This window comes from Opisthocomus hoazin, chromosome 4 (assembly GCF_030867145.1).
Source record: "Opisthocomus hoazin isolate bOpiHoa1 chromosome 4, bOpiHoa1.hap1, whole genome shotgun sequence".
Lineage (NCBI taxonomy): Eukaryota > Metazoa > Chordata > Aves > Opisthocomiformes > Opisthocomidae > Opisthocomus > Opisthocomus hoazin.
In genome coordinates this window covers 43,182,336-43,197,162 of record NC_134417.1, presented here as the reverse complement: position 1 = coordinate 43,197,162, position 14,827 = coordinate 43,182,336, and the positions used below count along the sequence as shown (strand labels likewise).

General features: G+C 40.4%; 2 protein-coding genes across 51 annotated transcripts in view; one reads left to right on the top strand and one right to left on the bottom strand.

Annotated features, from left to right (window-relative positions):
• FBXL2 (F-box and leucine rich repeat protein 2) overlaps nt 1-14,827 on the top strand; it is a 520,918-nt gene that overhangs the window by 193,062 nt on the left and 313,029 nt on the right. The gene's annotated exons all lie outside the window — the stretch shown is intronic.
• Nucleotides 1-14,827, bottom strand: part of CLASP2 (cytoplasmic linker associated protein 2) — a 152,633-nt gene that overhangs the window by 75,501 nt on the left and 62,305 nt on the right. For all 50 annotated transcript variants that reach the window (XM_075418732.1, XM_075418763.1, XM_075418762.1 and 47 more), the window contains one exon: nt 321-400. In XM_075418732.1, coding sequence (XP_075274847.1) covers nt 321-400 — 80 coding nt within the window. The remainder of the gene's footprint in view (nt 1-320; nt 401-14,827) is intronic.

The following is a 14,827-nucleotide window of genomic DNA, read 5'->3' as shown; positions in this document are numbered from 1 at the left end:
TCTCTTCCTTATCAAAATTAAAACATACAATTATTTTCAGTAGCTCCCCGGAAAAGATTAAGAAAAGCAATAACAGATTTTAGCTGAAACATTGTGATTATAATTAGTAGGACAGTAAAAAAAGGGTAGATTTTTTGGTATCTCACAACTGCAAAAAGTAAGGAGCTTTCCATGGACAGTGTAAATGAAGTATTCGAAAAGAAGTAAAAGTAATGACACTTCAAGACTGTAAAACTATAGATGTTTTAAAAGTAGCCTAACATGTAGGATTGTAAATAGTGTGTTTCTGAAAACAAACATAAGTATATACAGCATCTTACCTGTACAGTAGGAACATCTGTAAATGCCTTAATAAAGTCATCCTCATCCACAGCTCCAGCTCCTCCCTCTTTAGAGGAACCTACACAGATACAAAATACTGTTAAGCAGCATGCAATGCATGTCAGGGTTTTCAAACTGACATAAGCATTTTTCACAACAGCTATTTTTGAACTCTTAATGTAATTTAAAAAAATCCTGAACATCCATCCTGTATAAAATTACAAGACCTTGAACTCTGATTTCTCCAGGAATAAGAAAAAAGTTAAACCAATGTTGTTCAAGAATGAAAAATTCTAAACAGTTTCCAATTTGACAAAGTTAATGTTTTCATTTTATTATTTTTATTTTTGTGTATAAGTGGTAACATGTTTAGTCAAACAACCCTCTGGTTGCTGTTTACGTAGAATTCTGATACCTGCACCTTGGTAACGCAAATGTTCCCAAATAAAGCACAGAATTTCAAATTATTTACCCAAGCAAGAATATTTGCCATTAAATGAAATTCCTCAAGATGAATTTTCAATGAATACATGTGCTACAAGCAATCAGCCCCTAGAAGGTTTGGGTTGGGGGAGTTTTGTTTGCTTTGAGATCTTGCATAGTAGCCCTACATCTACAACGTGCTTTCCAGTATCCTCCTGAGAAGTTAAAAAGCATGAGGTGCATTTCTCAACCGCAAAGCTCCAAGACTTTCAACAAAGAAAGTAAGCACACAGTGAAGGGAATGTGATGTTGCAGCAAAATCTGAACTCCACTGACCAGCAGCCGCCTCCTCAGAGTGCTCTGTGTGTGCTCCATAGTGGGGCTCCAGAACTTTACCACCTGGAAGAGACTCTCAAGAACCTTCCAGGCACGTTACTGGAAAACCACCATACCAACAACATTTTCTCTCCAAAAGCTTCCACGATAGCTATGCAAGCAGTAGGGCAGTTACTTCTTTGCAAGGTAAAATCACGGAACTATTTTCACATCACAGGCAAAGATGCCCCAAATCCCAAACAAAAGGATCAGGGAAGAACATGAACAGGTAATCTGCTGGTCTCACACTGGCATATGGCTGCTAAATTTCATTAAAATCTTATGTAGAAAATAAGGCAACTCTAAAAAATAAAAGTATTTGAAACCAGTCTCTGGATTTCACTTTCTTGCAAATGCTATGGTTACCAAGAAAGCCCTTTTTTAAAAGGATGGACTCAAGTTTGCGACCAAATCAAAAAGCAAGCTCATCATATCCAGGCTGCGCTACAAGTCTAGAACTCAAGTAAGAGGTACAGTGTGGCAGAATCCTCAAGTTTCTTCAATAATTAAGTCAGCCAGATAATATGACAAGACAGGTTAACTGCACGGAGATCACTGGTCCAGTACAATGTTTCCTTCAGGGTGTGTGTGTGGGGGACAAACTTACAGTAAATGAACTCTTTCAGACAGAGTGAGGCCAACAGGATAGATGGCACGATGTGATGTCCTACCTAAATCACACAACCTAGCCTACAGAGCACAGCTGAAATGACATGTATTCTACCAACTACAGGACAAATAAAAAACACTGGGAAAACTAAAAGGTCAACTAAAATGAAAAGCTATAGCTTCTAGACAAATCAAACTCTTGGTACCTGCACTCTTCAAAAATGTTTCATGGTTTACAGTCCCTGATCTCCTATCTGTAGTGCAGGGAATTATGTCTACTATGGCTGTACACGTGTGTAGTTTGAAACATGAGGATCCACTGCTGCTAGAGATTTGATGGCAAACTTACTAGATCTGAACATCTCTATGCAGAACAAGATCTCTTGCATGCCTCTGTGGCTGCTTAGAGTAAAAACACTGAAGCGGTATCTGGCAAAATTTGGATATTGTGCCTGAAAGACGATACAGGAACATCTTTTGTCATCTTACATGACAAATTTTAACAGCCTAAGCTCAAGGATGTTGTAAAGAGATGCTGTGCATAAAACTCTTCTACATGTGTATCTCCAACACCATCTGTTATGATCGCCAATGGTAGTCAGAAGGGAAAGAAGATATGTAACCGCCCATTTTTTCAGTCTCCAGACAGTCAAAAGAACAAGTCCTTCCACAAACTGAATGAGTACCTGACTGGCTAAGAACAGGAAGAGGGTTTACACCCAGAACACCCCCTTCCACCACACACACATGTATAGCTCCTAAAAGGGAGGATGCCCTGGTCAGAGCACAACTTTGTTGAGAGGAACCTTAAAAAAAAAGAATTTAGCACAGGGGCACCATGCTAAACTAGGTGGTACAAAGAGCCATCTGGATGCTCAATTCCTAACTTCATTTGCCCCTTCCAAAATGCTCCAACATTTAAGGAAGTGTCATAGTAGAATCAATTCCCACAGTTTAGTTCTTCCCCTCTTCTGACTGAAACGTTTGAAATCTTTCCATCATCTGACAACAACTTTGGACTGCTCACTTGCTCTACCACCTTGATGCTCTCCCCCCACCAGTATCTACCAAGCTGAGCACGATGGGATGACAAAACAATAGGACAACACTCTATGGGAGAAGAAAGGTACCATGAGAGTGATACTGGACTGGTATTTTTGCTTCAAAACAAAGGACAGATTTATCAAAGCATGCTTAACTGTTTAATTAAGCATACAAGCACTGGTCTAAAAATAAAAAATTGCTCAACTTGTATTTGGTAGCCACTCTTTCCTAGTTTGATTCATTTGTTTCTGCTTCTGTGGGTCTTTTGACTAAAATTTCAGAACAAAAACTTCGCTGTGAAAAAAGCAGAATTTTGAAACCAGTACAGAAACTTAGGACTAACACAAACTCTAAAACTTTGTTTCACTTTATGTTCTTAAATGCTTTTCTCACTTCCCTATAAAAAAATCCTGACTATTTTTGGATACAACACTCATCACAAATTAAGTGTTAGCAAACTTTGAAAACCATACTGTTATATAAATGTCTTTTCTCCTTCAGAACTCTGTAATTGCATGCAGTAACAGTATCTTACTGAGCAACACATTTAGACTAAGATGATGTGGATTACAACTTTTTTTCTTAAAAAAAAAAAAACACCCCACAACCAAACCCTAATGCTACACCCACACCTCAACTCATTGAAAAGCTTTACTTCTTATCTACCAGACAGTGAAGCAGAAGTAAAAGATGCAGATCATTCCAGATTAAAAAAAAAAAAACCACCCCCCAAAAAACAACAAAAAAAACCCCAAACCAAAAGCCAAAAAACCCAGTACTGTTACCCTTTTGGTTTTGTAAGATAATAAACAGTCAGCTGTAAATTAGGAACTGACAGCAGCTTCAGCGCAGCAGTGGATAAGTGGACAGGATAAACTCAAGTACTTATTCGGCTTTTTGTATAATAGGTTGACTGGCAACTCCCACTCACTCCAGCTGACCTCCCTCATTCTAGCACTAGTACAGCTGAACAGTAAATCACAATGGGGAGTGGCTAAACTCAGAATAAACTGGCCAAGAAGAATTGTTTCAATGAGCTCAGTTCCCTGGCCTGCTTCACTGTGGGGCCATATAAACACTGTGTTAGCATAATCCAGTGGATGACTTGGGATACAAATTAGTTAGGAGATAGAGAAGGAAATGACTCCATGCAGCTTAAACAGTACAGCTGCTGAAAGTCTAATTATAGCCTGGAGGGAGCAGAGCAATACTCACGAGAAAATGAACTAAAGCCCAAGTGCAAAGGTAACCTAGCGGAATGGACAGCCAATCTCACAAAACACAAGGAGAAGAAAAAAAATCTAAAGAGTTTATATTAAAAAAGCGCCACCTCAAAGCAAATGCACCCACGCAAGCTACAAATAAACTAAAAGATTACAGTGACCAATTTTTGGAATCCCTGTCAATGACAAAGACACAAAGCCTAATTGTTTGTGAACAGAATTCTTTAGCATGGTACTTGCAATGGACACAGACAGTGCTCAATAACCAAATTCTGTTCCCACTGCTAGTGGACAGATGTTGCAAAGGTCCCATTTAATTCTTCCTTTGAATAGATGTTCTGCTGATTGCTAGTCTCAAACTAGGATTTTTCCCGAATCTTCCATAGCTCTCAGACAGTCTTTGCAAAACCTACTTATTTATCCTTGGGTCAGCCCTTCTTACTATTTGATAAAACTGACAGCTTTCTTTAAAATGTTATCTGTTGGGGGCAGGAGAGGAAGTTACCAGTGTTTCATGATCTGACTTACCACCTCTGGGATGGGAAGGGTGAATTTTAAAATGGTGATTCTGATAAAGCCCTGTGTATAGACTGAATCTGAGTAACTCTGCAAGGAATCTGTTTATCTTTTCAGGTATTGTAAGATTACTGCTAAAAGTAACAAAACTGTCCAGAATAACGACTTTTCTTATGACAATTCTGTTTCTATAAAACATGAGTCAAATGTTGGAGAAGTAGATGAAGATTTGGACCCTCTGAAAATCCCCTTCATGTTTTAAATTACTGGGTCATCTAAAGCAATCTGACATACTGTACACACACCTTGACATATTAACAGAATACAGGAAACATCAGTCGTCTTACCTGAATTCTATCAATGTTCTAAATGTTCTTATTTCCATGTTTGAAAGACTGACCTTTGGACCGTAATTGAAAAACTTGAATAAAAACCTTCCATAAGACAAGCAAAGAACTATTCTTCAGTCCCAAATACCTGGATAAAGCACAAAGGTGTTCTTTCATCAGGTAACTAAGAGTCACTCTAGATGCCTTCAGGTTGCCTGCTTAAGTTAGAAAAACATTTCAGAGCGACAAAGAAGCAGCACTTGCTCCAGTAAAAAACACATTGATCAACATTAGACAAGGTGGCTTTTTGTAAACAAGGCAGATTTACTTTTAGATGGTTACACTGGTAAACGCTCTAGAACGGATCTAATTAGACTAATTTAAATAAAATGGTGTTAGTGTACTAACTTGTACCAAGTTCAATTCACAGCATAAATTGTACGAGCCAATGCCTAACTGTTCTTGTGTGACTGTTAGTGTCACTTGCGGGCTTTGTTACGCAAGTTAAGAAACAGATCACGCTGCTAATTGCCACAGCTCTGCCAGTAAAACTCAGAGGAACATCAAACTGAAGAGCTATGGTGACCTTAGTTTAGACAAAAATTTTAATCAGCAGAATTCCAGCTGCCTTGTATCCATTTTTTGAGAAACAAAAATTTGCCTCTGGAAACAAGTAGCTCCCCATCTTCAATAAACCCCTCTGTTGTTATAAACTTGTCTATGTTCCTTGTGCTTTTGCAAGCACACACCTTGCCTACCCGAAAAACCTCACAAATAAAACTTCGGAAACCCCTGGAAGATTACTTTATTGGGCTGCTCAACATATCTGCCTGATGGTAGTTATTACCTGCATAGAGGGGAGAGAAATAGCAAAAGTAACATATACCAGTCTCTCAAGTCACTGCAGTTTGTGATTTATTAATTTCAGCTAAAATGCCTTCAACTTAAACTGAACTGCCTTTGACAAAAACACTGGACGAACAATCAGTAAACCTATTCAGGTGTTCCAACACAAGTCACTGGAGTTTTTTTTGAAGTTTCAGAAATGTAATATATTTTCAAATCATCAAATACAACACTAAACCCAAATAAGCCTTTTTTTTTGGCAGAGCCTTAACTGATAAAGTCTGCATGGTGTTTTAAACCAGCTTAGAAGACAATTCAAGTTATAACCAAGTGACTTAGCAGAGTAGAAAAGCCTGCACTAGAAAGTTTTAAGGAAACTGACAGATGAGTTCTGTCATGTTCAGCCTCAGTGAGTGACATTCATTCTAAACTGACTTGTCCACCTCAGCTCCTCCAATGCCAAACGTCATGGTCCCTGAGGCACCCAGAAAGTCATTCAAGCTGAAACAGCTGCACGAACTGAACAAAACAGCAAAATACCTTCAAATACCTTCACAACACCTTCTATTCCTTGCTTTATCTGCCTACATTAGAAAGTTGGCTAACATGGTTACAGAACTTCCCTGGAGATCCTGCCTGCTTCATGAAAACATTCTTCCTACATGCCCCGAGACATTGCACGTGAACAGACATTTCCACCCAGCAAGCGAGCATGCTGTCTCTGAGGGCTGAGATGCTATGCAGATCTCCATACAACTACTCACGCTAGGAAAGAACAGGAGCAGGAGGGACAAGAAGAAATTAGGAGTGAGCTACGCTTACAAGCAAAAGGTAGTGCAAGCCGCTCAACTATTAGGACATCTCAGTCCTTGAGCTGTGCCACATTTGTCAGGAGCAAATAATGGACTCACGGACTAAGAGGCAGCACAAAATAATTCCTGTGCGGACTGAAGATCACTGCACCAGTATGCGTACCTTAAAATCTAGAGATGCTCCTGAGCATGAAAATTCCATTGGAATTGTGTGTTAAACATTATGTTCTCTGAGAAACTTAGCAGTATTTGGAGCTGATTCCCAATACTGAACGCACAGTCCCAGCACCTGTAGCCTCAATTCCTATGTAGCACAATTTCACAGGTATAAAATTTATTAATAATACTACTTCTTATTTTCACAGGCATGCTATGGAGATCAATTCAATTCACAAGCAATTGTGAAACACACAGAAAATATGACATCGACAATAGTGTTTTACTTAGTAGGTTTGGACAGCACAAATTAGGTAAGACCAAACCCTGGGTGTGGAGAAAAGCAAGCAGTTCCATGAGCAGCAAGAATACAGATACCTGACTTCCTTTAGGCTTACCTCACCAATGATTAACGTCTGTTTCTACTCAACCGGAAGGCCCATACAGTCATCTTTCAACCATGCACAATGTTCATGTTCACACAGTAATCTTTCAAAGCACTCACATATTTCTTTTCTCTATTGGCACTCATTTTTCACAAATACTTACAAGTACATATATTTGAGACCCTGGCTAATTCGTCCAGTTTTAACAGCTGAGCTTTAAAGTTGTGCTAATCTTGTGAGCATGACAGCATTAGTCTTAATTTCAGTTTTTAATATAGCTTTCTAATTACCTAATATTGATATTTAACTTTAATTTGTTCCCAGTTTTACACCTGAATAGGGAAAATTATACTAATTATTTTACACTACAGAAATTACTGAGAACAACCAGGAAGACAAACAGTTCATTTGTATCATCTATCATTTGTGTCACAGACTGTTTTGGGATACTGTGATTTTTTAGTTGTTGTGGTGTAAGTTTCAGAAAAATAGTATTTTCATTACTGTTGTCAGTTCTTTTCAACTATGGATTCTTTTCTGACACAATTTAAACAGATACTGCATTAAGCACAATTAGAACTAGCATTGCCTGTCATCGCAAGCGACACCATTACAGTTTTCACACATTCTGGACAACACATTTTCATCTTTTACTTCTAAAAGTTCACTAGTGCATGACAGAAGGTCAAAGTGATTTGATTTTAATGTACTGTTTTTCTCTTGTATTTTTAAGACCATTTCACTTATCTGTTGCAAGTAATATTTTCACCTTTGGTGACAATTCTCTACTCGAATTATAAAAATAATTTGCATCTTATGCTTCTACATTCTCTGTTTCTCTATTTGAGAGCATACACAACTGTTCGAAGAAATGAAACAGGTTTTTTTAGGACACTTCTCCTCACCCCATCCTCAAAGACGAATCACACTCGCTACTTTGCAAAGCAGCAATGCAGGAATGTTCTGGAATGGTTGCCTTTGCTTACTCTGTAACACAGCCGCACTCCGTAAGGACTCAAAGTGGTAGGGCCAGCTGATACCAGGCCAGCTGATATCAACCCAGCTTCCGCCCTCCTTCCTCTTTTTCCTTTTGGATTTACTCATGTGAAAATATAAACAAATTGCTTCCCCTTCTTACTGCTTGAAAAAAATTCATATTCAATGTTCGCAAACTGAACAAGGGGTGAGTTGTCTTCCTTCTTCTCATCACTGTCTGGTACTACCATGATTGCTAGTAGGACATTTGGGACTACAACACAGGGTAGAGATGTCACAAGCAGGTTAAGCAGGGTGGTGAGCTCTTACCTCCAAGACCTCTTAATTTCTGCTCCACTGTTACTCTCTTTCTATGTTATTGATTTGTAAGCTGCCTTCTAGGCTATGAGCCTTTTGAGAGAAGGCTATCGGACACAATATCATGCTTATATCAACATAATAAATCCTATAATCCAATTAAAGCTCCTAGAAATTAGTCCAAAATAAAGTAGTATGAACTATCTGCCACCTGTCCTTGAGTGCCTCAAAACAGGGAGACTAATGAACAGTAATTATGAACATATAGATATGAACTCTGAAGGTGTATCATGGTTATTGCTTTTCATTCAGGTTCCTCATTAAGGCTGATTTTCCAAACTACCTGCTGAGGCTAGCTGCAAAGGAAAATATCTGTTAGACAAATGGGAACTCCAGGGGCTGGACAAGCATTTATAAATGCCAAGGACAACAGACCACTGACCATGTGCAAGGAAACCCTCTACCGAAGTGCCACTCAGGGGAGTAAACACAACAACAACAACAAAATCTAACAACTCTCAGAGATCCTGGGAGGTTGGAAGACCTCCTACTTCCCTGAGTTCTAGGTTAGGTTAAAACAGCAGCAGTTCACAATTACAGGACTGCAACCCAGCAACTCCATGGGCAAGGATCTCTCGGGAAGTTAACTGACATTCCCTGTGGGGACAAGGAAGCAATAAGGCATTCTGTAACCAAACCTCCGATTCAGACTCTGATATCCAAGGCTGATATCAAAGGCTGCTCAAAAAGACAAAAAGGCTCATTTCAGCTGGGATCTTGCAGAAAAACACTTGATGTTCACAACAACCTGGAAACCAAAAAGGGAAGCAACTGCCACAGAACGCGTGGGATGCTTTGCTCATCTAGACTACCTCAGAGCAGTTTTATGTCACACAAAGGGTCAATAGAGAACAATGGGGGAAAAAAAATACTAGTTGATTTTACATGTCAAATACAGCACTTTAGCGCTAAACAAGTAATAGAGGAACTGCGGCGCTGGGTCTAGTTGGAAGCTGGTAACTAGGGGTGTCCCCCAGGGGTCAGTACTGGGCCCAGCCTTGTTCAACTTCTTCATCAATGACCTGGATGAAGAGTTAGAGTGCACCCTCAGCAAGTTTGCCGATGACACCAAACTGGGAGGTGTGGTAGATACACCAGAAGGCTGTGCTGCCATTCAGCGTGGCCTGGACAGGCTGGAGAGTTGGGCAGAGAGGAACCTGATGAGGTTCAACAAGGGCAAATGCAGGGTCCTGCACACGGGGAGGAACAACCCCATGCATCAGTACAGGCTTGGGGTGGACATGCTGGAGAGCAGTTCTGCGGAGAGGGACCTGGGTGTCCTGGTGGACGACAGGTTAACCATGAGCCAGCAGTGTGCCCTGGCTGCCAAGAAGGCCAGTGGCATTCTGGGGTGCATTAGGAGGAGTGTGGCCAGCAGGTCGAGGGAGGTTCTCCTTCCCCTCTACACTGCCCTAGTGAGGCCTCATCTAGAATACTCTGTTCAGTTCTGGGCTCCCCACTTCGAGAAAGATGAAGAGCTGCTGGAGAGAGTCCAGCAGAGGGCTACGAGGATGGTGAGGGGACTGGAACATCTCTCCTACGAGGAGAGGCTGAGGGAGGTGGGCTTGTTCAGCCTGAAGAAGAGAAGGCTAAAAGGGGACCTTATAAATGCTTACAAATATCTGAAGGGTGGGTGTCAGGAGGATGGGGCCAAGCTCTTTTCAGTGGTGCCCAGTGACAGGACAAGGGGCAACGGGCACAAACTGAGGCACAGGAAGTTCCATCTGAACATGAGGAAGAACTTCTTCCCTCTGAGGGTGACGGAGCACTGGAACAGGCTTGCCCAGGGAGGTGGTGGAGTCTCCTTCTCTGGAGGTATTCAAGACCTGCCTGGACAAGGTCCTGCGCAGCCTACTGTAGGTGACCCTGCTTCGGCAGGGGAGTTGGACTAGATGACCCACAGAGGTGGTCCCTTCCAACCCCCACCATTCTGTGATTCTGTGATACAGCAAGCATGACTTTACCCTGTTTCAAGTCCATTCAGTAACAACTTGTATTTACAGTTCCACAATTATTAAAACCATTTTAATAAAAATATTTCTTAACTACAGTACGTAGTTTTAATAAGGTTAACTTCACCTGGCTAAGATTTCAGAAGGTAAGTATCTACTCTTCAGTACCACATTTGTGTTATGCAAGGCCTTTCCATTTGAACTCCTTCCTACTAAAGCCTCTAAACACTTTGAAATGTCTTCTGCTAGGAAATAGAGCTAAAAGAAGCAAATTAGTACCATTTTAATACTTCTCAGAAAAGAGCTGTATTTCTATTACTGAAAAGGAAAAAAAAAAGGCGTTATGATGCTGACAGAACACACCATAGACACTAACTAAACTTGAATTTCCTAGAGCTGGGAATAGCTTAAGAATGTGTTCCTGTACTTGAGGAAAACATGTATGATGTTATAGTTCTCTCAGCCTCCTTTTGCCAAAAATGTTCACCTGGTTCACTCAAGTTTTCCGGTTACTTATTTTTGCCTAAAAGGAGGTACATGTTTTGATCAATCATCAAACTTCAGAGGCTTTTTTTAAGAATTAAGACCATCTTAAAACTGAGGTTTATTTCAAATAACGCCAGCATCAAACCTCAAAATGGCACAGTTGCAGTCTTCACTGAGGACCAGATCCTTTGACCAGTTTAAGAAGGCAATATTATAGTTTTTATGCTGGAAAAAAAATGCTTTTTGCATGCACACTTTTTTTTTCTTTAACAGAAAAAACACCCCTCTGTGTCCCTGGGGTTTCACTTCATATTCTTCACATTTGGCATTAACAACCCTCTTACTCCAAAAGATCTTTTTACACAGCAGTTACAATAATTCTAACATTTGAATTAATAACATTCCCTTTGCTGTTTTATCACTAGATGATTCATACTACAGCAACACAGGTTGTTTCATAAACTGTAACGACATTATTAGTGTTTAACAGTAAGCAATGTGTAACAATGCTAGTACGCCAATACACTATAGATTAAAAAAAAACAACGAACCATACGTAAAAATACATGATGCAATATCTTCCCATTGAAGACAACTGCAAAAAGTAAAAAGTCCACTTTGTTTCAAATTAGAACATTGAGAGTGATGTTCTAGCCCTAGAGAGCTTCTTCTAAAACATACAACAGAAACTTAATACCAACTGTTGTCATTATTTGGTTTCATCACCAAGCTTTTCTTCCAAATGCCACACAGCTCTATTGAAGTATCACTATTCCTACATTTAATTCATTTTCAAGACTACTCACTTAAAACTGACATACTGGGAAAAGCAAGGAGGCCAGTCTTCTTGTTGAGGTACAGACTGAGGTTTCCTACTAACATCTAGACTACATAAAGCTTCTGAACAGTATACAAGTGAACAATTCCCTAGAAGACTTGGAACAGGGAGCTCACATTTGGAAGACAACCTGCCAAAGCCCTCTTAACAGATCTTCAACAGCACAGGCACAAGCATATAGCTCATTTGGCTAACGTACTCAACTTCAGTCTTTTTCTACTGTGAATTATGGTGTCCCTTACAATAAAAAAGATGTTTGCCATACTGCCAAGAAAGAGCCCATCAGTATCCATTTCTGGACAGGCAGAACACACACCGTGCACATTCTCAGTAAGAGAAGGCCTTAGAGCAAATGGGAATTTCCAAAGTCTGTGCCACTTGGACGAAGAGCTGAAAGCAAGTGTCAGAAGTAAGTGGATCAGCCGTGTGTTTCCTGGCAATGGACTAACTCGGGGAAGTGTACTGACCATAAAATAAGAAATACACCAAACAAAGCACTGCCTTATGAAGACCCATCACTTCTCATTCATCACAAGCAAGCAGGTCAGGGTCTGAACATCTCCCAGCAGTCAGACGAGAAACAGACTGCTGGATTGCTTTCTCTCAGGGCAGTACCCTCCTGAGGCTGCCTGCTCCGATACGTTTCTGGCAAGCTGTCTTCTACAGGCTTCATCACACCTGTCAGCTAAGGCACAAGTTCTACAAGCTCTCCCATTCCAACAGCCAACAGGAAAAGATCTTGCACAGTCATTCCCAGGACAAGGAGAGAGAATTCCAGCACGAGGACGACACTGCTATTGCTCACATACCTGTTCCACTTGCCTTCATGGACAACGATTTTACACTTCCAGTGCCACCAAAGCACACTTTCTACATTAAATGGAAAGTGTTCAACATGGGCAGGAATCTCTTTTTTCATATTGGATGGGTCCTTTCACTCAAACAGAGTATCTGGTCAGTCATGGAATTACCCATTTGTTCAATAAGAAACATCTCCATGAAGTATAAAACGAAAAGCCGAGCACACACGCATTTGAGGCATAATTCAGCAGGTATCAGCATAAAAGAAAGTGAGCAGCATGGCTAAGAGGTTTAATTTTCTTACCCTCAGGACACAATAGCCTCCACTCTCTTTTGGAAGCAGCAAAAAGCTGTACTTTCTTCACTGTCATCTACAGCTGATGGGAAAAGACATCTTTCTAACGCAATATCCCAGGAAAAGGATCCCGGGAATGTAAAAGGCACTTTAAATGAATGGAGCTTGCAAGAATCTCAGCCCACATCTCAACACCGTTTCTACCTGCACAAGCAGCTCTGCCTGGTCACAGAAGCCTGAAGAACAGAAACTGCAGTGAAGGACTGCTTCAGCTGCGGGTCACTGACATGAATTTGGACACTTTTGTGACAAGGAAAGAAAAAGCAATAGTTAATGGAGCTGCTGCTACTTCTTCCTCCAATGCTGAACTATAACGTCTTCATATGTAAACACACATACACGAAAAAGTTACAGAAAACTCAGGCAAGCAGGACCAACAGGTGGCAGAACCGCGAGGTGAGCAGTTATGAGCCTGAAATACCTGTGACCAGCGCTTACGATGGAACGGTGAGAAGCTACACTCCCACTGATTACAGGCTTGGAATGCAGTGGTGAGCAGAAGGATTTGGGACTGTGGAATATAGGACAGCCTTAATAAACCAGCAAGAGCATGCAGCTTCCAGAGCCATAGACTTGCTCCATAAAGACGACAATTTTGAGGCTGGAGACAAATCTCAGGTGTCCTTTTAGGCACCTGCAAAAGAGACCCTACAGAAAGTGCATGCAAAAGAGCATCAAGGTTTGTTTGTTGCCATACAGATCCATGAAGTCTCAAGATAAGCATACAGGACATCCTAACGGGATGCTTCAAAGACCGTGGTCCTCTGTGGAATTAAACTCTCTAAGCCCAGCATTTTGTCCTGTAATTACAGTGTGCTTCTAGACACTTGCCCTGTTCATGCACATTTCTCTATTGGCCATTTCTGGCTACTGTCAGATGGGACAGTGGACTGTGCAGACCTCTTATCTGACCTAGTATAATTGTTCATATGAATAATGTTACGGGAAACTCACCACTTCTGGAAGATACTATGACTTGATTGACTTGTTTAATACATACATTTGGCACCTACTCTAACGGTCTCTATTAGGCTAGGAGACACAGAATTTGTAAATACTATGCCCAAGGGTAAGGTGCTCTCAGGTAGCGCAGACATTTAACATTGCTATCTGCTAGCAACCTTCTTACCAGACAGAACTAGTTTAAGCACAGGTAACCTCAAAAAAACAGTACAGAGATAGAAAAAAACACTGGAAGGTACAAATAAGGAGCAGCAGGACTAAAATGAAGACAAATACTAGCTGCTAGAAATGAAACCAGTGACAATAGCCTTGCTGATCAATGGCGACATACGGAAAATGCTAAAAACACTGAGGGTCAACCCAAGGAAAACTTCAAGGGAAAAAAAAAACCACACCAAAGAAGAATTAAACTAGGAAGTATACAGTTATAGACAATGAAAGAAATCTCTGCACATGCAGGTTAATAGACCTGTAAAAGTTTCTCTCTGGTAGACAGCAAGAAAAAAAAAGTAGCAGTAGTCGAAAATGACTGAAGACTGGAAGACAAATTTCCACCTTCTAGCCATTTGGTGAAGAATACAAGGCGCAACATCTTTCCTACAAAATATTAAGGCAAAAATTCTCCATGGTCAAACATCTGATTAGTCTGCACAACCATCACAGATGCATATTCAGACAAGCATTCAAAGAACAATATAATCAACATTCTAAAGGCCAGTCAAACAGTTAAATTTTCAGAACTCCCACCTCAGACGTACTGACGGAATAAAAAAAGAGGGGAAACAGATGCACGTGTGAACACTCCTCAGTATTTTCCACATTTGAAAGGAGATGGTATAAAGCAAGGAATAACCAAAGTGCTCTGGTTTCAGCGTGCTTACATTTTGTCCTTATTCCACGTATTTTTTAATTTTAATTTTCTGAAGTTTGGCAATATAGGAAAAGAAAAAAAAATTAATGATATTTGGGTTTTTAACCTCCTTTACTACTGAATTTTTAGATAGACTGAAAAAAAAAAATCAGTCGAGTAGCTACGCTG